At 40.8% G+C, this 24,133-nt stretch overlaps 1 protein-coding gene across 1 annotated transcript in view; it reads right to left on the bottom strand.

Annotated features, from left to right (window-relative positions):
- Positions 1 to 294: 294 nt before the first annotated feature.
- The window catches only part of myo15aa (myosin XVAa), a 205,391-nt gene continuing 181,552 nt past the window's right edge, over positions 295 to 24,133 (bottom strand). The window contains exons 56-65 of the mRNA XM_043711624.1: positions 22,815 to 22,945; positions 22,500 to 22,594; positions 16,793 to 16,870; positions 14,487 to 14,583; positions 14,199 to 14,359; positions 12,576 to 12,709; positions 10,776 to 10,909; positions 6,978 to 7,111; positions 5,020 to 5,160; positions 295 to 734 (exon numbers count right to left, since the gene is read on the bottom strand). Of these exons, the coding sequence (XP_043567559.1) occupies positions 633 to 734; positions 5,020 to 5,160; positions 6,978 to 7,111; positions 10,776 to 10,909; positions 12,576 to 12,709; positions 14,199 to 14,359; positions 14,487 to 14,583; positions 16,793 to 16,870; positions 22,500 to 22,594; positions 22,815 to 22,945 (1,207 nt within the window). The 3' untranslated portion in view covers positions 295 to 632. The remainder of the gene's footprint in view (positions 735 to 5,019; positions 5,161 to 6,977; positions 7,112 to 10,775; positions 10,910 to 12,575; positions 12,710 to 14,198; positions 14,360 to 14,486; positions 14,584 to 16,792; positions 16,871 to 22,499; positions 22,595 to 22,814; positions 22,946 to 24,133) is intronic.

The following is a 24,133-nucleotide window of genomic DNA, read 5'->3' as shown; positions in this document are numbered from 1 at the left end:
GAGATTCACATGGATGATCCCTGGAATGGTATGCCTAACATATGATGATTGGCTGAGGATCCTGGGATTGTATTCATTAGAGTTCAGAAGGTTGAGAGGAGATCTAATAGAAATTGACAAGATAATGCATGGCTTAGAAAGGGTGGATGCTGGGAACTTGTTTCCATTGGGCGGGGAGACTAGGATCCATGGGCAAAGCCTTAAAAGTAGAGAGGATCCATTTAGAATGGAAATGAGGAGACAGTTCTTCAGCCAGAGATTGGTGGGCCTGTGGAATTCGTTGTAGCGGAGCACAGTTGAGGCCGGGACGTTAAATATCTTAAAGGCAGAGATTGATAAATTCTTGATCTCGCAAGGAAGTAAGGGCTGTGCGGAGTGTATGGGTAAGTGGAATTGAAACGCCTATCGGCCATGATTAAATGGCGGAGTGGACTTGATGGGCCGAACGGCCTTGCTTCCACTCCTATGTCTTATGGTCTTATGGTTTTGTATCTGGTTCCTTCCAATGTATCAATTGGTAGCAGGTAGCATCTTTATCTATGGTCTCGCAGCTTGTGATGAAATAGTGAGTCTGACAGTTCCAGTATCAGTTCCTTCAACAATGGGTGCAATTGCGCAATGATTAGTGTCAATCACAGCAAGGTAATCTCACTCGGTGGGAGGGTCAGCCTCTTCTCTCGAGCCAGCAGCATGGACTCCACATGCATGGCTGTGACACGACACATTTCCAAAGCCTGTAGGGGAACAGATCAGATGGTTACAGCAGACTCAGAATGTTCTTTATTTAAACAAGAACAGGCAGAGGACAGTCAATCTGATCTGAACTTCAACTCCCTTTATACCCGCTACAGATTACACCTGAGAGGGTAACACTAACATTGCTTTTCAAATTTCTCTCCTTCCCTGATGAAGATGTTAGCTTTAGCTGGAAAATGGGTCTATGGGAATGTGTTACTTTTGAGCCTTTATCAAGATGTTACAGTGATGAGGGCTCATGAGTTATAATGAAAAATTGGAAAAGTTAGAACTGTTCTCCTTGGAGCAGAGAATGTTAAGTGATTACCTAATAATGATTTTCAAACTGATATAAGACCCTTTGAGAGAGGAAAAATATTTACTTTGGCAAGTGCCAAAACCAGTAACCAGAAGTGCCACAAATGGCTGAGGTAGTGTGCTGAAAATCAGTGTTCCTGGAATTGTCACCAATGTGAAAAAAATTCAGTCAAATTATCCAAAGTCCCGAATTACCTGACTGAAGAACTCAGGTTAAAAGTGAATGCTGACTAGGTTTCCGGACTGAACAAGAAAATGACTGTTTATTATGAATTCAAAAGAGAAAATGCTGGCAAGTCTCAGCAGGTCTGGCAGCATCTGTAAGGAGAGAAAAGAGCTGCTGTTTCGAGTCTAACTGATCCTTTGTCAAAGTTTATTATGACTTAACTGCCTTTAACCAATGACAATTAAGAAATATGAATTGCTCACTTATAGCACTAACTTAATCTCTACTTTTTTAAGATCCCCCTCCCCATTCACAAACATACAAACTCACAAAGGCAGACGAGACATGGATATTAAAGGTGGAAAAAGGTAAAAAGAAATCAGCCACAGTTCAATAGGACCACAAGATTGCACGAGTTGTTTCTTTCAGTTTTGCTATTGATACCAACACTCTCTTTCATTCACTCGTTGAGAATTTGACCTCTCACTGTTCTCTGAAGGAGTTTTATTTCTCCTTCAACAGGGTTTTCTTTCAGAGAAAGGTAAGTAGAATTCAACTAGATGTGATTGGATGCTTTTGAGTACCTTTACAAAGGAGAGAGAGAGAGAGAGAGAGTTTTTTTTTAATGCTTTCTTTTTGCCATTTGGGTGGTTCTTTGCTGAACTGGCTCCTCAGAAGTCATGGACATTTGGTCAGGAGCCAGTCAAAACATGCTGTCAAGCAGTTTGCCTCGTAGCTCAGGCCAATTTTGCATCAGTATTTATTGTGGAAAAGGACATGGAAGATATAGTATGTAGGGAAATAGATGGTGACATCTTGAAAAATTACACAGGAGGAAGTGCTGGCGGTCTTGAAACGCATAAAAGTGGATAAATCCCCAGGACCTGATCAGGTGTACCCTAGAACTCCGTGGGGAGCTAGGGAAGTGATTGCTAGGCCTCTTACTGAGATATTTGTATCATTGATAGTCACAGGTGAGGTGCCGGAAGACTGGAGGTTGGCTGATGTGGTGCCACTGCTTAAGAAAGGTGGTAAGGGCAAGCCAGGGATCTCTAGACCAGTGAGTCTGATGTCGGTGGTGGGCAAGTTGTTGGAGGGAATCCTGAGGGACAGGATGTACATGTATTTGGAAAGGCAAGGACTGATTAGGGATAGTCAACATAGCTTTGTGCATGGGAAATCATGTCTCATACACTTGATTGAGTTTTTTTGAAGAAGTAACAAAGAGGATTGATGAGGGCAGAGCAGTAGATGTGATCTATGTGGACTTCAGTAAGGTGTTCGACAAGATTCCCCATGGGAGACTGGTTAGCAAGGTTAGATCTCACGGAATACAGTGAGAACTAGCCATTTGGATACAGAACTGGCTCAAAGGTAGAAGACAGAGGGTGGTGGTGGAGGGTTGTTTTTCAAACTGGAGGCCTGTGACCAATGGAGTGCCACAAGGATCCATTACTTTTCATCATTTATATAAATGATTCGGATGTGAGCATAAGAGGTACAGTTAGTAAGTTTGCAGATGACACCAAAATTGGAGGTGTACTGGACAGCGAAGAAAGTTACCTCATATTACAACAGGATCTTGATCAGATGGGCCAATGGGCTGAGAAGTGGCAGATGGAGTTTAATTTAGATAAATGCGAGGTGCTGCATTTTGGGAAAGCAAATCTTAGCAGGACTTATACACTTAATTGTAAGGTCCTAGGGAGTGTTGCTGAACAAAGAGACCTTGGAGTGCAGGTTCATAGCTCCTTGAAAGTGGAGTTGCAGGTAGATAGTATAGTGAAGAAAGCATTTGGTATGCTTTCCTTTATTGGTCAGAATATTAAGTACAGGAGGTGGGAGGTCATGTTGTGGCTGTACAGGACATTGGTTGGGCCACTGTTGGAATATTGCATACATTTCTGGTCTCCTTCCTATCAGAAAGATGTTGTGAAACTTGAAAGGGTTCAGAAACGATTGACAAGGATGTTGCCAGTGTTGGAAGATTTGAGCTATAGGGAAAGGTTGAAAAGGCTAGGGCTGTTTTCCCTGGAGCGTCGGAGGCTGAGGGGTGACCTTATAGAAGTTTATAAAATCATGAGGGGCATGGATAGGATAAATAGACAAGGTTTTTTCTCCTGGTGTGGGGGAGTCCTGAACTAGAGGGCATAGGTTTACGGTGAGAGGGGAAAGATATAAAAGAAACCGAAGAGGCCACCTTTTTCATGCAGAAGGTGGTACGTGTATGGAATTAGCTGTCAGACACAGTGGTGGAAACGAGCACAATTGCAACATTTAAAAGGCATCTGGATGGGTATATGAATAGGAAGGGTTTGGAGGGATATGGGCCACGTGCTGGCAGATGGGACTAGACTGGGTTGGGATATCTGGTCGGCATGGATGAGTTGGACCCAAGGGTCCCATTTCCGTGCTGTACATCTCTATGACTCTAAGTTCTGCGGTGTCTGCTTTTGTTCTGACTGTTCTATGGTAAAACAACACTATATACAATTCAAAGTGCTCCAGTAAACATCATTTTTAAAATGGCAGCCATCCCTTTGCACATTCAGAATCATTTAAAGAAATGTCTTTTTTTTAAGAAAAAGAAATGGACTTTACAGAACTCATGTATTTAAAGTCATTGATAAAAGATCAAGAGTAGCGATGGGGTGAAACATTTTAACTCAAGTTATTGGAATCTGAAATGTCTTGAAAAAGGAGTTGGATAGTTAAATGAGAATGAAGAACTTACAAAGTCAAAGTTAAAGAGACTTAGCGCAACTGCATTTTGAGTGAGCCAGCTCAAGTATATCAGATTAATTAGCTTATGAGTTGTGATTTTATCTCCAGACATCCTAACTCATCAAAATAGATATGTTGAGGGGAATGTGATTATGTCCTTCAGTGTTTTGGATACATTAAACTCAGGGTAATCCCATGATCCACACACGCTGCATGAATGGGCTTGCATCTTGCTGGGGGAGAACGATCAACTGCATAGTCCCAGTGTCAAGTCGCAAAACTGCGGAAATCCTGGATAAGTGGTGATTATACCGCTATCCAGGATTTCTGTGATCTTCCATTTAGCTTATGTCAATAAAAAGTAGAATCTGTGGAAATTCTCCTCCAAAATGGTCTTCCTATTGTGGATGTCCTACATAGCTGGCATTAGTGTGGGGAAGTATCTTCCTTTGAAGCATATTAATTACCTTGCATTTGTTAAAGTATGAAGTTCACATCTAGTTATGCACCATCCTTCTTCAAAAATCCATTATTTTAGTTAGACTAGGCCTATATTCTTTGTAATTTAGAAGAATCAGAGATGATCAAAATGAAACATATGAAATCTTTCAGAGGCATGATAAGGTAATTGCTAAGAAAATGCTTCCCTAGTCTGAATATTCCAGAACATCTCAGTCCTAGTTCACGTGATCAGTTATATAGAACTGAGAAAATGAGACATTTCTTCATGAACCTTTGAAATTCTCTACCAAAGAAAGCTGCTTGGATGCTCTGTTGTTGAGGATAACCAAGATAGAGGTGAACAGATTTTCTGGGTACTGAAGGAATTAATGGATCTAAGTGTGGAAAATGAAGTTGAAGTTGAAAATGGCCCATGACTTTATTGAAGGGAAAAGCAGGCTCAAAGGGTCAAATGGCCATTCCTGCTTCTATTATTTATGCCCTTAATTTCTTGTAGAAAATATGCAATCTTTGAGGGAAGAGCAGATGTGATATTTACCCATTTGCTTCAAAACCTTAAGTGGCTTACAGCTGTAAACAGTGATATTGAATATGCATACACAATCCTTTCATACCTGATCAAGCTGAAGTTGTGTTATCCTTTGGGACGTTAAATCTCCCAGTTTAATCTCTGCATATGGATAGCTATTGCTAGGGCCTGATTGTTGAGTCAGAGTGGACTGTACCTCTTTCAATGGGAAATTGACCATCAGCTCCTGCAAAGAAAGAGTTACAATATAATTAGTTTTACAGTTTCTAAAGTAACTGCTTCCAACAGCAGACACAAGCTGCCCTAGTAGGGGGTTTGATCGTGGGGTTGGATAAATGAAACAGTTCAGTTCATGAAGGGGGCATGGTAGGAGAAATGTAAAAAAAATCTTGCTTCACAGGTAACCTCAGCTGCTGCTTGCTTGACAGGATTGTCATATCCCATTTCATCCATTATTTGGCTGAACAGAATCTGGGACTATTTTTCTTTGCTGAAATCATTTTTTTTCAGATTCAAATATTACTTTCTTAACAGCTTATCCCCCATGTGGAAATGGGGCACAGATTCCGTGTGAAGTGTTTTCCCTTTGGAAGTGAAAGAGATGTTTAATAGGGCTCCAGTTATGGCTGTGTTAACAGGATTATCACCTGAAGAACATTTGACACATTTATGTCAGGTGACCCCATCCTCATCCACTTCACCAGGGAGGCTGAACAAAATAAATATTCCATTTTCAAAACCATGTTTCCATGAAAATGAAGCATGAGAGGACATGGAAAGAAGATCTGATCTGAATGACAGTAGGTCCCGAAATTGATGGCCCTCGGGATAGAAAACATATCCATGATTCACTGAGTTATCGCTCATGGCATATCCCTAATTTCCTGTGAGCTATTGATCACAATTTTCTTTGCCCAATTTTTTAAAGTTGTTAAATAGTATTGTCCCAATTCATCAGGAGTTATGAATCACATCTTTGAGAGAAATATAATAGCTTGAAATGGATAAATAATGCCGTTGTAATAAATCTGCAGCTATGTCTGGCTCATAGGTGATTAGGTGACTGCCGAGCAGACAATGGTAAATACATCTGATAACTGTGGCCACTTAAAGAGTACGAGTTGCAAATGTTCAATCACAAGAAAGATGCAATGAACTTTGCACGCAGAGGGAATAATTATTTAACTACTGGGAGGGATGAGAATGCTTGCAATTACTCAGTGCTTTTCACAACACCAGACATCTCAAAGTATTTTACAGCCAATTAAGTACTTTCTGTCACTGTTGTAGGAAATACAGCTATAAATTTTCACAAAGGAAACTCCCAAAAAAAATGACCAGATAATCTGTGTTTTGTGTTGGCCAGGATAAATAAAATAACACCTTTGGCACAGGATATTCTACATTCAGCCGAGGAGGTAGATATGGTCTGCTGTTTAACGTCTCATCCTTTAGACAGATCATTCAACAGTGCTTCCGCAATACTGCACTAGAATACCAGTCTAGATTTTTGTGCTCAAGTTGATGGGCTTTCTGCATCAGAAATATTTTGCAATTTTCTGAAGTCCTGGAGTGGGATTTGGACTCAATCTAGTAATTCAGGGGCAATTGTGTTACCACCTGAATTGCAGCTGGTCCTTAAGATTATCCATGAACATTTATTGGTCAGGGTCAAATAGAGGAGATGGGTGAACATTCTGCATTTTTATAACGTCAGCTTTGGGAATTGGGAATTATTTATCTGCAACTTCTCTTTGATAATTCAAAGAGCAGGTGGAACTCAGGATAGAGGAACTGATACATGGATTGTGGGGCTCTTGTTGCACAGTGATATTGTCCCTATGTCTGAGCCACGTTGCCTGTGTTCAATCCCACCTGCTTCAAAGGTGTGCAATAATATCTCTGAACAGGTTGATTAGAAAAATGTCTGTATGGACTATGGGATGAGATTGAATGCATGGGTAGCCTCTATGATAGGGTTGAATGTACATGGAGTGGGCTTAATGGCCCACTGATAGACTAATAATTTTTTTAGAAACTTACATGTGTCTCGTTGTTGAGGAAATTGAGTCCATTCTGGTTGACAGCCAGAATACAAGGGGCAGTAATTGCACTGTTGCTGCTACTCTGGATGTAGAAGAATGAGGATCCAAACATGGGGAATGCACTCACAAGCCCTGTGTGGAAAAGAAAGAGAAACAAATCATTGTCACGAATTCAATCTCTATTCACACAGTGAAACTGAAAGAATGAGTGAGGGTATTTGGAGTCATTGGTTAAAAATACATGGTCCAGACTATTATCACAAATTAGGAGAAAGTGAGGTCTGCAGATGCTGGAGATCAGAGCTGGAAATGTGTTGCTGGAAAAGCGCAGCAGGTCAGGCAGCATCCAGGGAACAGGAGAATCGATGTTTCGGGCATAAGCCCTTCTTCAGGAATGAGGAAAGTTTGTCCAGCAGGCTAAGATAAAAGGTAGGGAGGAGGGACTTGGGAGAGGGGCGTCGGAAATGTGATAGGTGGAAAGAGGCCAAGGTGAGGGTGAAAGGTCAGACTGGGGTGGGGGCGGAGAGGTCAGGAAGAATGAGGGTGATAGGTCAGACTGGGGTGGGGCGGAGAGGTCGGGAAGAAGATTGCAGGTTAGGAAGGCGGTGCTGAATTTGATGGATTTGACTGAGACAGGCTGGGGGGAGGGGAAATGAGGAAACTGGTGAAATCCGAGTTCATCCCTTGTGGTTGGAGGGTCCCTAGCCGGAAGATGAGGCGTTCTTCCTCCAACCATCGTTTCACTGTGGTCTGACGATGGAGGAGTCCAAAGACCTGCATATCCTTGGTGGAGTCGGAGGGGGAATTGAAATGTTGAGCTACAGGGTGGTTGGGTTGGTTGGTCCGGGTGTCCCAGAGGTGTTCTCTGAAACGCTCCGCAAGTAGCCGGCCTGTCTCCCCAATATAGAGGAGGCCACATCGGGTGCAAAGGATGCAATAGATGATATGTGTGGAGGTACAGGTGAATCTGTGGCGGATATGGAAGTTTCCTTTGGGGCCTTGGAGGGAGGTGAGGGAGTGTGTGGGCGCAAGTCTTGCACCTCCTGCGGTTGCAGGGGAAGGACCGCAATTTCCCCCCCGACGTGGTCGACGATGCCCTCCACCGCATCTCCTCCCTTGACCTCTTTCCACCTATCACATTTCCGACGCCCCTCTCCCAAGTCCCTCCTCCCTACCTTTTATCTTAGCCTGCTGGACAAACTTTCCCCATTCCTGAAGAAGGGCTTATGCCCGAAACGTCGATTCTCCTGTTCCCTGGATGCTGCCTGACCTGCTGCGCTTTTCCAGCAACACATTTCCAGCTATTATCACAAATTAACCAACAATCATGCATTAGAGTCCCACAGGTTATGTCACAATGTATAAAAACCCAATAAGATTCCCAAAACCAATTAGTCTGACTGACTATACCCAGCACCTACGCAAACCATATCACGTTGCTTCAGTTAGAGTAAAAATAAATCTATTGATTGCAACATATTTAACTTTTAATAAGAACAATAAAACAAAGGGGCTCTCATTTATGCAACTTAAACTATACCAATTTAGTCACAATTAATACAGACAAAAGAAAAACAGTTTAACATATACAGTACAGGTGAATGAGAATATAGAGAGGGGAAACAACATTTCAAAGACCAAAAGTCCAGACCATGAGTTCTTTCTCTTTCATAATCCTTTTGATTGTTGCAATGGTGAGACATCATTGTCTATACAAGTGATGGTCGTCCCACATTTAAAATGGTTAATCAGGTGAACATCTTTCTTTGGCATATCTGACCCATCTCTCACAGTTCTGAACTCACCCCATCCCTTCCCTCCCAGAACAATGATAGGGTGTGCCCTGTCCACACCACTAATCTTCAAAGGATCATCCAGCAAGATACCACCAACAAGCACATCTCCTCCGCTCACTGTCAATAGTGGGCAGGGACCTTTCCCTCTGCGACACCTTGGACCACTCTTCTATCACTCCTACAATTCCTCACTAACCGAGGCACATTTCCATTCAATTCCAGAAAATGTAACACTTGCTCATTCAACTCCATTCAAGGCCCCAAACACATCTTTCAGGTGAAGTAGCATTTTACATTCTTTGAATTAATTTACAGGATGTAGACATGACAGGCTCGGCCAGCATTTATTGCCCATCCATAATTGTCCAGAGGGCAGTTAAGATTCAATTAATTGCTGTGGGTCTGGAGTTACATCTTGACTCAGATCAGGGAAGGATGGCATTTTCCTTCCCTCAAGGGCATTAGTGAACCAGATGGGTTTTCCTGACAGACAGCAACAGTTTCATTAGACTCTTAATTCCACATTTTATTGGATTCAAATTTCACTATCTGCCAATGGGATTCAAATCCAGGTCACCAGATTATTACTTGGGGCTCTGCGTTAACAGCCTATAGATAATATGGCATCATGGTGAGTTATCTCACAGTGCCAGGGACCCAGGTTTGATTCTACCCTTGAATGACTGTTGGTGTGGAGTTTGCACATTCTCCCAGTGTCTGTGTGGGTTTCCTCCAAATGTACTGGTTTCCTCCCAGTCCAAAGATATGCAGGCCAGGAGGATTGGCCATGGGAAATGCGGGATTACAGGGATAGAGTAGCAGCGTGGGTCTGGGTGGGATGCTCTTCAGAGGGTCAATGTAGATTCAATGGGCTGAATGGCCTGCTTGCACACTCCAGGGATTCTATGAACACCAACAGGCCATTGCCTCAACTTGTACTTCTTTCAATTTAGTCCACTGTTTTCATTGTTCACAATAAAGTCTCCTTTACAATGGCAAGACCAAACAGACTAGGTAACTGCTTTGCAGAACATCTCCGCTCTGACCATATGAATAACTCTGACCTTCAAGTTGCTTGCTATTTCTATAAATGACCTTGCTCCCGTGCTAACATTTCTGTTCTGGCCTTCAATAGTGTTCCAACAAAGATCAGCATAAGCTGAAGAGACAGTACCTCATTATCCACTTAGGTATTTTACTACCTCCAGGACACAGTATTGAGTTTTACAACTTCAGAGTATGACCTCCATTTGTCTCATGATGCCATCATCTCTCGGCCATATCTTGTTTGTGTCATATTGACTTTGTTCTTTACAGAATGGACCCATTTTCTTCCACGTCTAAAATTTATACCGATTTTACATATCTATCACTTGTTTACCAGCATTATCACTGTCCTCATCTTTGCTCAAGGCACCCTCACAATCTGCTCCTCCCCCCGCTCTGTCAATAGCATAAAAACTAGCATTTTGCAGCTTTTAATTCTGAAGAAACGTCACACTGGATTTGAAAGATTAACTCTGTTTCTCTCTCCACAGATGCTGCCAGACCTGCTCAGTTTGTAGGAGAGCTCCTCAGTACCTTGCCCAAGTAAACAGATTTATGAGAATCAGATGAAATCATGGATTGGATTAAACACCATACTTTCCCAGTCTGATGTTAGTGTGCTGGATTAAGAATTCTGCTGAATATTTCTCCCTTCCTCCATAGCCAAGAAGCACTCAGAAGCCAATTGCAGCTCTTACAATAGGCCAGCCCAGCACAATCTGGGATCTTTCATGTTGGTAGTAATCAGCTAATATCAGCCATCATAGTTCTATTGACCGAGCCCAGGTGAGATGGGGAAAGTCTGTTCTCCATTCAGTATCTCTCATAAAAAAAGCTATGGATAATACCAAAACCACTACAGTTGTAGTTATTATGTAGCAAATTAGGCTAAATTATTTGTCATAGTACTGATATACTTAGTCACTGTGCACAGAGTGAGAGTTGACACTTACCAAGGAACTGGGCTTTGGCTTGGTGAGAGCTGAGGGCCTGAACATATTGGATATTCTCTGTCACCATGTTCAACCAGGACTGTGGTCGCTGATGCTGGTAAATCTGTGGAGGAATGCAATCCTGCACCTCGCGGCTTAAAGAAACAAAAAATAATAAAGTAAAAGTTTCATACAGTGACGAGAGGCAATTTATTTTTTAAAAATGTAACATTTATCCTGAATATTTACCAGCCAAAGCTCCAAAAATGTTTATGGGCCTGCGAATTTACCAAACCTCACTATGATTATTCAATCCTCCAAATTGCCCTTAGTTCCTCTGGGACATTGGAGCAATAGACAATAGTTGCAGGAGTAGGCCATTCTGCCCTTCGAGCCTGCACCACCATTCATTATGATCATGGCTGATCATCCTCAATTAGTATCCTGTTCCTACCTTACCTCCATAACCCTTGATTCCACTATCGTTGAGAGCTCTATCCAACTCTTTCTTCAACAAATCCAGAGACTGGGCCTCCACTGCCTTCTGGGGCAGAGCATTCCACACACCCACCACTCTCTGGGTGAAGAAGTTTCTCCTCATCTCTGTGCTAAGTGGCCTACCCCTTATTTTTAAGCTGTGTCCTCTGGTTCGGGACTCACCCATCAGCAGAAACATGTTTCCTGCCTCCAATCCTTTAATAATCTTATACGTCTCAATCAGATCCCCTCTCAGTCTTCTAAACTCAAGGGTATACAGCCTCAGAGATACACTCACCCAGAAAAATTCAGGAGCGACATTGAGCAGAGCTGAGTTTTGTCATGCATTTTACAAGTTTGATTGTGATTAAAGAGAGTTGGTTCCTGTGATGGTCTACTCGAATTCAAATTTTTAACTCGTGCATCCCTATGGTTGATGCCCATGAGTAGTCTAACATATGGAGTGTGCTTGAGATGTTTAGATGCCATGTTGACCTGTACTTTCAAGGCTGCTTGTAGCAAAGGTTAATTAATTAGTATCCATATTCCTGTAGCAAATGCATTCTGTGCTGGCAGAATGGCACAGAGATGAGTCCCAGGTCCCCCTCATATCATTTCAGCTGCAGCAGTCACAGCAACATTTGAGTTCTCCAATTTCAAATAATCTCCCTCCCCAACCCTTGACTCCCTTCCCAGCCCCTCCCCCTCACTGCCACTGCTCTCTGCCACCTGCCGGATCCATTCTTCCCATTGACCAACCAGGTTGTACCCTACACCTATCTTCATGTATCCCCACTTCACTACCCTGCTCCCGCCTCCCTCTTTATCTGTAGCTCACCCTACACCCATCCCCAGTCCTGAAGAAGGGTTACACCTGAAACATCGACTTCTACACCACCTGATGCTGCCTGGCTTGCTGCGTTCTTCCAGTCTCCTGCCTGTCTCCTCTGCACTGTCCCGGCATGTAATACAGCTCATCATTAAATCAGTCTGTGCAGTCTGGGCTTCATAATATTGTTGAACTGATAAATGTACAATAACTGTATATGATGAACACCAACACACAGAACTTCAGCCACCATATTGGTACAAAAGAAAAAGGCATCACGCTCATCCAAGCTCAATTGTATACAAAAAAAATCTGCTGCCAATAGTTTCACTGATTTTCAGGATTGTGCCTTTATAGTGTAACTCAATGTCCTAATACTGTACAGTGGGAAATATAACACCTTAACAGGGGTCCATCAGAAGGATGCCATGAGTTAAATGAAGCACAATTTCTGGAGTATGTCTGGACAGGTCTACCTACTCTGTGCCTATTAAAGGTTGCTGTGATTAACTCACATGGTAGGCAGATACAGATTGTCCTTTGCCCGTTGTTGCAGAGCTGCCAACTTTGACACTTGTTGGAGCTGACTCTCACTCATCAAATTCTGATTCAGTACATGGAAGAGTCCTTTCAAGTAATCTGGAACAACCTTGATTATAAAATAAACATATGAGTTATTTACAGGTCTACAGATCATACAGAACAAAAGTTAATCTCACTTAGACTCAGAGATCTACAACACGGAAACAGATTCTTTGGTCCAACTCATCCATGCTGAACAGACATCCTAAACTAATCTAATCCCATTTGCCAGCACTTGGCCCATATTCCTCTAAACCCTTCCTATTCATATACCCATCCAGATGACTTTTAAATGTTGTAATTTTTCCCGCCTCCACCACTTTCTCTGGCAGCTTGTTCCATAAATGCACCATCTTCTGTGTGAAAAAGTTGCCCCCTAGGTCTCTTTAAAATTTTTCCCCCCTCACCCTAAACCTATGCCCTTTAGTTCTGGACTGTCTCACCCCAGAGAAAAGATGTTGTCTGTTTACCCTATCCATTCCCCTCATGATTTTATAAACCTCTGTAAAGTCACCCCTCAGCCTCCAACGCTCCAGGGAAAATAGACCCAAGCCTATTCAGTCTCTTCCTACAGCTCAAACCCTCCAAGCCTAGCAATATCTTTGTAAATCTTTTCTGAACCCTTTCAAGTTTCATAACATCAAGAAGCTGAAGTTTATTTTGCATCGTGATCTCTCAGAGCTTCTGACCACCTGGTATCAACTATCAAGATAAGTGAACAGTGAGCTTGATGCTTATGCTCGAAACGACGTCTCTCTTGCTCTTTGGATGCTGCCTGCCTGACTGTACTTTTCCAGTGCCACACTTTTTGACTCTGAACTCCAGGACCTGCAGTCCTCATTTCCTTCTACTGAGCTTGATGGCATCGGGCAGTCCAGCCACTGCATTCAGGAACACAGCATCAGGGCAAGATTTTATGCTCCCAGCACTGTTTTAATTACAGTGTGAGATCCATCCTCTCAAATTTTGACCTTGCTTTTTTGTTGGGGAGCAATTGGACCATTGTAAGTACATATCAGACATGTTGAGTTCATCGTGCTGAGAAATGGGGAGAGGAGCGAGCAAGTGAGTTCCTATTCTGACACTCTCTGCCATCCTCTTCAAAACGTTAGCAAGGATATTTTTAATTTTTTAAAATGTGAAACCATCAAGCATTTTTAATCAAAGATTGATGCTACTTATGATGCACAGAATATGGCAATGTGGAAACTGAATACTGTGAATTTTTCTTTTTGCCCTTTCTGCTTTTGCTGTGCTACTATTCTGAAATTGTTGCACACAATTATTGGGACTGTGTTAGACTGAGGACAGAGAATAAAATCTGTTTCGTTTTCCTACCACATTTCTACAATTATTTGGAAACAAATTCTTCCTCTCTGTTGCAGCCCTGAACTTGTTCATTACTCTCAAATCTTGATTAAAATCCATAGTCACACATGCTTCTTTATTACTGTGAAATCTTCAATTTCTGCATAATCCACTGTCATGTACAGCTCTTCATTATTGCAATATCCACAGACTTAAACACATTTTCACGACTGCAATATCCAGAGTACCTGATTATAATGCACAGTCACACACAGCTCATTCTCAAACTTCAGCGGTTGAAACCAGAGCACACGTCGGAAACAGAAGATGAAGTTTTGATCAACTTGTTCCATTTCTGTAATTACATCAAGGATGTAATCTTTCTTTTTAAGTGGATGCACATTTTGTCCTGAAACAGAGCATGGGATATTATCACATGGGACTGCAACAAACAATCTGATCTCATTCCCCTCACAGGCACACACTTTCCCAGAACTCTTCATGGAAAAACACACACTGGAATCTAAAGAGATTACCTTTGTTGGTGATAACAAATATAGAATATTCATCTGCAGCCTCCGAGTTTTGAAGTCCCATTTCATTGCAAAACTCTTCAATCACATCAATTGCAACCTGGACCAGAGCAAAACAGCCAATCAATATTCCTCATTTTAATTATGTGACAGTAACAGCAAGAGTTTTGCCATTTTTGCTACTGCTTTCTAAGGTGTGGGTGGGAGGTTGCATGGAGGGATATGATGGAATGGGTTTTGAAAGAGAGAATGTGATCTGAGACCTGGAAAAGTGAGACCTTAAGACAAAACAGCAGAATCAGGCCATTCAGGCCATCAATTGTTCAACCATTCATGAGATCATGCCTGATCTGATAATCCTCAACTCCAATTCCCTGCCTTTTCCTCATAACCCAAACCCTTACTGATTAAAAACCTGTCTCTATACTTAATGACCCAGCCTCTACAACCCTCTGTGGTAAAGAATTATACAAACTCATTACCCTCTGAGAGAAAAAAATCCTCCTTATCTCTGTATTAAAATAGTGATCCTTATTCTGAGATTATGTCCGTTGATCCTAGACTCTCCCTCAAGGGAAAACAAGTTTTCTGCATCTAATCTCTTAAATCCCCTAACAATCTTATATGTTTCAATAAGGTTGCCTCATTCTTCTAAACTCCATTGAAGATAGATCCGACCTTCTCAATGTCTCTTCATAAAACAGTCTCTCCATTTCCAGGATCAATCTATTGACCCTTCCATGTCTACAATGCCAATATATCTTTCCTTAGATTATGGACCCAAAATTGTTGACAGTATTCCAGCTGTGCTATGACTATTACCTTGTATAGTTTTAGCAATACTTCTCTATTTTTATACTCCATTCTCTTTGAAATAAAAGCCAACATTCCACGTTCAAGCCCTCTTACCTGTTGAACTTGTGTGTTAGCATTTTGAGAATAATGTACAAACACTTAGCTGTGCTGTAGCTTTCTGCAGTCTTTCTCAATTTAAATTTTTAATTCCTCTATTCCCATGTTCCAACACTAAATTCTATCTTCCATCTTCCATGTTTTTGTATGCTCTGTAAGCTCTTTGTATCGACCTCAGCACCTACCTTCCTACCAATTTTTGTGTCAACCTCAAACTTGGTAATAGTATACTCACTTCCCTACTTCATTAGTGAATCCCTTATCCATGCTGATACACTTCCTCCAACAGTATCGGATCTTCTTATCTAATTAAATAGCCTCACGTGGTGCCTTCTGAAAATCAAAGTATATTACATCTACTGCTTCCCTATTTATCCTGCTTGTTCTCCCTTAAAGAATTCTATTCAATTTGTCAGGCAAGATTCCCCCTTTGTGAAGCCATGCTGACTCTGCTTGATCATATTAAGTATTTTTAAACACTTTGCCGTTGTATCCTTTCTAATGGACTCCAATATTTTCCCAATAACAGACATTAAGCTAAATGGCCTATAGGTACTTTGTTTGCCTCATTTCCTTTTCAAATAAAGATACGACATTGACAGTTTTCCAATCCTTTGGGAATTTTCCAGAATCTAAGGATTCTTGCAAGATTATTACCAGTGTATACACTATTTCTATCCGTACTGTTAATATTGTAGGATGCATTCCATCAAGTCTTATCATTCTTTAGCCTTATTAGTTTCCCTAGCACTTTTTCTATAATGATGTGGAGCAAGGCCAAAGCAAGAAACATAGACATGAAATAGGAAGATGGAGGAGTGGGGTTGGATGAGAGTAGGGCCGGGAAAGAGGGTGTGGACTGGAATGGGGTGGGGTTCAGCCAAGAAAGCATGAGAAAAATGGGTAGGTGGAACAGCCTATGGTGAATTGGGGGCAGTGAGAGAGATGGTGTTGTCAATGAGGTGGGTGAAAAAACACAGGGAGGACAGGAAGAATATGTACTCAGCTGATTTTTAATATTTTAACTAGATTTTACTCCCAACATTGTGAGAGATTTTAGATTTAAACTCTAATCTGGGGACCACATCTTGGGTGCATTGTTCTTTTGTGTGCACTAACTCTTCTGGTTAGTTGGAGTTAATTAACCCTTTCAATTCTAGTCATGATTTGGAGATGCCGGTGTTGGACTGGAGTGTACAAAGTTAAAAATCACAGCACCAGGTTATAGTCCAACAGGTTTAATTGGAAGCACACTAGCTTTCGGAGGGCCGCTCCTTCATCAGGTGGTTGTCCACCTGATGAAGGAGTGTCGCTCCGAAAGCTAATGTGCTTCCAATTAAACCTGTTGGATTAAAACCTGGTGTTGTGTGATTTTTAACTTTCAGTTCTAGACTCACTGTGCAGGTTTTTATCTTCAGATGTCTCTCCATGTTACCAGGCAACAAGAACATTTGTCGTTTGGAGCTTCTCCCAGCCTATAGAGAAGGAAGGGAAAATGTCATTGAAAGCACTGAAAAGGGTGTAAATATTTATTTCAATAACCTTTAAAAAATGCAATAATTTTGTCAAAATCGCTGCTTATATCAAAGCATTGAGTCCTCCAACATGCCCTCTGGATATAACGGTTTCTCTCATCCTCTCTCCTGAGGAAGAGTTTTCAAGTGGTAAATTTCATCATAAATTCCTTAGCCAGAGTAAATATGATCATAAGATATATTTTCAGAAATATAGTTTCAGAAATACAGCATTCAGCCCACCAAGTCTCTCTGCCATTTATTGAGGTTATGGCAGATCTGATATACCTGAACTCCATTTTCTTATCTTATATCTATAACGGATTTCCTTGCTGATTAAACATCTATATGGACAGCATGGTGATTCAGTGGTTAGCACTGCTGCCTCATAGCACCAGGGACCCAGGTTCGATTCCAGCCTCGGGCGACTGTCTGTGTGGAGTTTGCACATTCTCTCTGTGTCTGCGTGGGTTTCCTCCGGATGCTCTGGTTTCCTCCCACAGTCCGAAGATGTGCAGGCCAGGTGAACTGGCCAAGCTAAATTGCCCATAGTGTTAGGTGCATTAGTCAGATGGGGGTGGGTCTGGGTGGGTTACTCTTCGGAGGGTTGGTGTGGACTTGTTGGGCCGAAGGGCCTGTTTCCACATTGTAGGGTAATCTAATCTCATATAAAAAAATCTATATTTCAGCATTGAGTGTACTTAATGACCGAGACAATACGACCCTCTGCGATAAAGAATCCTGCAGATTCAGTACCCTCTGGGAGAAGAAATTCCTCCTCAGCTCTGTATTAAATGGGTAACACCATATCTGAGAGTATGGCTTCTGGTCAAAGACTTTCCAAGAAGGGGAAACAACCTTTCTGTGCATACCCTGTTCAGTCCCCGAAGAGTCTTGTATCTTTCAATAAGGTTGTCTTTCATTCTGCTCAACTCTAATGAGCACAGGCACAACCTGGTCAACTTGTTCTCATAAGATATCTAGGATTGACCTATTAAACCTTCTTTTGACTGTGTCCAATGCCATTATATCCTTCCTTAGATTACGAGCCGATAACTGTCTACAGTATTACAGCTGTGGTCTGACCATTCCTGCCAAATTTTCACATATTATATTCCGTATGCTAAGATTTTGCATATAGCCATTTGCAGATCTATGGAATCATCAGCACTTGCCTTCCATTTATATTTGTGCCATGTTCAAACTTGACTAGAGTACATTCACTTGCCTCATTCAAGTCATTAATATATATTGTAAATAATTGTAGCCCCAGCATTGATCCTTAGACATTTCATTAGTCACAGGTTGCTATACTGAAAATATCCCACTTATCCCAACTCTGTCTTCTATTAGTTAGCTAATCCTCCATACATGCTAATATACTACAGGTCGTTCTGCTGTAATGTGCATTTCATCAATGCGAATTTGCTATAATATGATTGACAAATTGGGGACACTATTTCGAAAGTGTGAACTTTTAAAGTGTGTATTGGTTATAACATGATTCAGGCCCCATTATTTTAAACGGTGCTGCTATTATGTGATTTTCTTATTACATGGGATTGCGTGAGAACAGAACTACCACATGATAGCAGAACCGACTGTACCTCCAACACCATTGACTGTTATTAAGTACCCTAACATGTAGTACCTTGAGAAACACCTTCAGAAAATCCAATATATTACATTCACTGCTTTCCCTCCATCTGTCTTGCTTGTTACCTCCTCAATGAATTCTATTCAGTTTGTCAGGCATGATTTCCCCTTTGTGAAGTTGTGCTGACTCTGCTTGATCATATTATATATTTTTAAATGCTCTGCTGTTACATCCTTAGACTCTTTGCATTTTCTCAATAACAGACATTAAGCTAATGGCCTATATAGTTACCTGTCTTTCTTCCTCCTTCCCTTTATACATAAATGTATATTACATTGGTAGTTTTCCAATCTGCTGGGACTTTCCCAGAATCTACAAACTTATGACAAGTTGCACCAGTGCATCCATTATCTTGTAGCTACTTTTAATAACCCTAGGATGCATCCCATCAGGTCCAGGAGCCTTAATGGTCTTTAGCCCCATTCATTTCTCTAATAATTTCTCTCTCGTGTTGGTGGATCAGGAGAGGGGCAATAAATATAGGTATGAGTAGAAAGATGGGAATGGGATTTGGAGCCCAGCTCTTACGTTCCTAAAAATTACATCTTAAATCCCCCAACCCACATATCTATGTCTCTTCATACTATTCTGACTTCTCCATGCCCTTCTCAGATTTCCCCATGGCCCCTCTATACCCTCTCATACCACTCAGACCATCCACACACAGACCATCTGCCTGCCATATTAAAGGGTATTATCATAGATGTTGTAGCAAAGTATTTAGAAATGTTCAAGGTAATCAAGCAGAGTTGAAATGGTTTTGTGAAAGGAAAATAATTTTTACCCGATTCTTTGGGATTCTTTGAGGAAGTAACATGATTTTGGAATGAACAGGACCTGCTGGATTCACTGTACTTGAATTTCAAAAAGGCACTTAATAAGGTGCTACATGAAAGCTTAATGTGGAAAATAAATGCTCCTGCTGCATGGATAACATATTGGAATGGATACAAGAATGGCTAGCTAACAGGAAGTAGAGAATAGATATCATGGTCTTTTCTGGTTGACAAGATGTAACATTTAGTGTATCAAAGGGATCAGTGTTAGGTCCTCAACTATTTGCAATTTATACACATGACTTGGATGAAGGTCAGGTTGCTTTATTTGCTGATGAAACAAGGATTAGGTAAGAAAATAATTTGCAAAAAGGACTTAAGAAGGCTACAAAAATGGGTTAAGTGAGTGGGCAATGATCAGGTAAATGGAGAATAACATGGAAATTGTGTGACTGTCCATTTGGACAGAAAGATTGAAAAACAAGGATATTGTTTAAAAAGTGAAAGTTTTTACAACCCCAAGATGCAGAGTGTCTTAGTGAAACGTGAAAGGTCAATTTGGTAGCACAGCAAGTGATTGCAAGGGGAATTGAAGTCAGGAGGCTATTTTACAGTTTTACAGGGCAGAGATCCTAACTGAAGCATTTAAATTATTGATCTTCTTATTTACGGAAGGATTTAAATGCATGAAAAACAATTCAGAGAAGGTTTACTAGACTAATACCTGAAATGTATGGGCTGTCTGATGAGAATAAGTTGGACAGACTAGGCTTGTATCTGTTGGAATTTAGAACAGGTGACTTGATTGGAACATGTCAGATCCTGAGAAGTCTGCACAGGGTGGATATGGAAAGGATATTTTGTGGAAGAATCTCGCTGGGGTCCAGTGCTTAAAAATAAATAATCACACAATTAAGACCGAGATAAAGTGAATTTTTTTTTCAGAATCTTTGGAACTATTTTTCCTAAAAGACAGTGGAAACAGTCATTGAATATTTTTAAGGCAGAGGTAAATAGATTCTTGATAAGTCACAGAATGAAAATTTATTGGGGATAGACAAGAATGTGAAGGAACCAGATCAGCCATGATCTTAGTGAATTAGGGAGCAAGTGCAAGAGGATGAGTGACCTACCCTTGCTCCTAATTTTTGTATTTGTATGTATGTATGTTTCCAATTACTTGTTCAGTATCCATGACGTATGGCATTCAGAAGCCATGTAATAGTGATGGAGTTATTTGAAATGTATTTGGGGAAAAAAACAATCTAATAAATCTAATTCAAACACATTGCCATTGATACTGCAAAATAAATTGTCACTGAAAGACGTATTAATCCCATTAAACAGACATTAATTTTTGAAAACAAATATCCTTCTGTAGCCAAAACATAAGCAATAGGTTACCTGCTGAGCTTAGGTATGATCTGTTATTGAAACTTAGTCAAGCATTCATAATGGCTACAACTATCAAAACAAACCATTGCAACTCCAGATTATGAAACTGAAAGACCACATGGTGTGTTTTCAATTTCAAAACAGATCACCTGTCAATCAATGTAGTGGATATTGAGTTTAAAAAATATTCCACTCCAGGAGAAACTAAAGATCGCTGGACATTTAAAATATAATCCAAGAAATGACAAAAGGGTTTTTTTAGCACATTTTTCTGCATCTTCAAATGCAATATGGCATTTTTCCAATGGATAAAGTACTCTTAATGCTTTTTAACACTCAAATAACACTAGTCAAAGTAATGGTCAACTTAACTTTCAAGAGCAGAGCCCTATGATGGACAATGGCAATTCAATATATGATATATGATATTTGATAATACTTGAAGTTATCAAAAAACTTAATATCTACCCACCAGAATGTTCCTGACACATCATAGCAGACTTGGAGAAGGTTTAAGTCATCTGACACCTGCATCAGCACAAAATAATAGTTGGGGACAGGGGTGTTGGAATTGGGGGAGAAAATTCAAATTTCCCACAGGGCTAAAAATCTGATCTGAAATCAAAAGACTGTATGTACTCAACTTGTGAAAAGGGCACACAAAAATAATATTGGGCCCTGATGGCACTGCAAATTTGAAACTGCTACAAATAAATTCTCAGTTTTTATCATTGCCAAACCCATTTTCTACCTCCATCACCAGAAATCTGGTCCTGCTGTCTCTATTTGTAAAACTCCAAATGGTATTGTTCCTTTTATGCCTTAATCTTTCTGGACTTTCACAGAATTATATATTTGAACCATTTGTCCTTTTAGTCATCTATTTTTAAAATATTTCTCCATTTAGTGTTAATTCCAAACAAAGTCATATAAAACTATATAGCCCATTCTTTCTGAAAGATTTTGTATCCTACCCAGTTGTCAAATTTCCTGCTGTGCGTTCTCTATACCTCATCAAATCATTTGCATAGGCTGAGACCAAATGCAGATTCCACACTGATACCTAAGATCATGAGTTCCAACTCTTCCCCAAGCAGAACATCTATTTATCATAAGTCTGTTTGACATCCAAGAATAGATTTTCTATCTAAATGGCCTTATTTCCATTCATATCATTAACTTACAGTCTTCGTACAAACCTCTCATTAATGCTCTTTAAACACAGTTCAGAATCTAAAGGGGATAGAGATATTCAGGCTTTGCCTAAAAGTTGGAATTGTGCACTGACACTTTGACCATTCCCAAAGTCTAACCATATTTCCTATCACCTGTCTTATCAAAAATCTAACAGGGCAAGGTAATCACCATCATGCTTCCTCCTTTGACTGCCTCTTCTTCTCCAACCCTTTTAGTCTATCTTTGAAATCCTCAGTTTTTAGAAAAGATGGAAGCGGGAAAATGATTGCCAAAAAAAAGAGATAAATGAACAAAATCCGCCAATGAATTGGACGGGTGTCGAAGAGTGTGGTACTTGAAAAACACAGCTGGTCAGACAGTGTCCGAGGAGCAGGAGAGTTGATGTTTCGAGCATAAGCTCTTAATCAGGAATGTTGAAGAGCTTATGCTCAAAATGTTAATTCTCCTGCTCCTCGGATGCTGCTTGACCAGCTGTGTTTTTCCAGCACCACACTCTTCGACTCTGATCTCCATCACCTGCAGTCCTCACTTTCTCTGCATTGGACAGATGACCTATTTCACTAACCACCATGGCTTTGAGCTCCATGCCATCCGGAAACTGGGTCCTGCCACCAAACTGGAAGGTTTTCTTCAGATTGTGGTCACAAGCTTTAGCAATTCCTGCACAAAGAAGTCAGAAGCAAACTGTTAAACATTATTGGCTGAAGTGAGTAAGAAATGTCTTAAACAGTACTGAACAGTACTGAACAGAGTGAGTCAGAATCAATCAGTTGAACATCACATTCTGCATATATTTTTGAAAACAAAAAATGGAGAAAATAGGTCAAAAAGAAAAAAATATTCACACCATAAGAAAATACAAGTAAATAAAAAGAAATACCTTGAAAACTGGCACCAGGAATCCTGCAAACAGACTCCAGTAACTTAAAGAGGTACGGCTTGAACACTTCTGAACACTTGTAATAGGCAGTGAGGATATAGAGCAGCCTCCAGCCTCGTGGAGCACTATCACTGCAATAGACATTGAAACAACTTCAACACTTTGCTGACATCATGAACCTACACATTGCTAGCAGCAATCAAAACCTTCTGGTGCAATTGTCCCATAATCAGATTTTTCTGCAAACAGAGGAAGAGAGGTGTACTTCTGTGGGGCCTTTCACATCTGCAGGTTGATTTATAATCAATGATGCACTTCACTATAATCATACTATAACGTAGGAAGAATGACAACTAATTTACATATGAAAAGATCCCATAAACAGCAAAGTTGATAATGATCACAATATTCTAGTGATGTTGGTTGATGACTAAGTATTGGTCAAAACCTGATAAGAACACTGTTGCTCTTCTTTAAATAGTGATTGTGAAATTTTTATACCTGCCTGATAGGGCAGAAAGGCCTCAGTTTAATAAATCTTTTGAAAGATGTCACCTTCCACAATGTAACACCCTGTTTGTACTGCATTGGAATGTGAGCCTAGATAATGGAGCTCTGATCTCTGGCGAGTAACTTGACCCCATGACTTGCTGACTAAAATTGGAACGTTACCATTCAGCCAGAGCTGACACTTCAAATTTCTAAACATTAATACCTCCTGCTTGCAACTCCACATTACCTTTTTGATATAAATAAACAGGCTGTCCAGTGGAGTGAGCAGTTTCAGTTTGCGTCATAATATGTTGACAAAACATAGTTCTTTTTATGGAGAAAGTGAGGTCTGCAGATGCTGGAGATCAAAGTTGAAACTTTATTGCTGGAACAGCACAGCAGGTCAGGCAGCATCCAGGGAACAGGAGATTCGACGTTTCGGGCACAGGCCCTTCTTCAGGAAGGGCCTGTGCCCGAAACGTCGAATCTCCTGTTCCCTGGATGCTGCCTGACCTGCTGTGCTGTTCCAGCAATAAAGTTTCAACATAGTTCTTTTTATTACAATGAGCTCCAACTCTCACCCCCATGCCCAACATCTCATCCTCTTCATTTTGTCTCTCCCTTTGCACTGGGAGCATATCCAACACATCAGACACCAAGACAGAAGCTTTGTAGGCAGGCCAAACTCGCTGCTATGTGCTAGGACTTGGATCCCAACCTGAAGGTTTATGGATCAAAAAAGGGTGAATCATTGGCATGTATTGAATGCTTCCCTCTTTCTCTAACTATTTGTCTCTGTTTGGCTTGCCATTAGTCATGTGACCTCT

Source organism: Chiloscyllium plagiosum, chromosome 21 (assembly GCF_004010195.1).
Source record: "Chiloscyllium plagiosum isolate BGI_BamShark_2017 chromosome 21, ASM401019v2, whole genome shotgun sequence".
In the NCBI taxonomy this organism is placed as follows: Eukaryota; Metazoa; Chordata; class Chondrichthyes; order Orectolobiformes; family Hemiscylliidae; genus Chiloscyllium; species Chiloscyllium plagiosum.
Note: the sequence above shows the minus strand (reverse complement) of the source record. Positions and strands in the feature narration are given on the sequence as shown.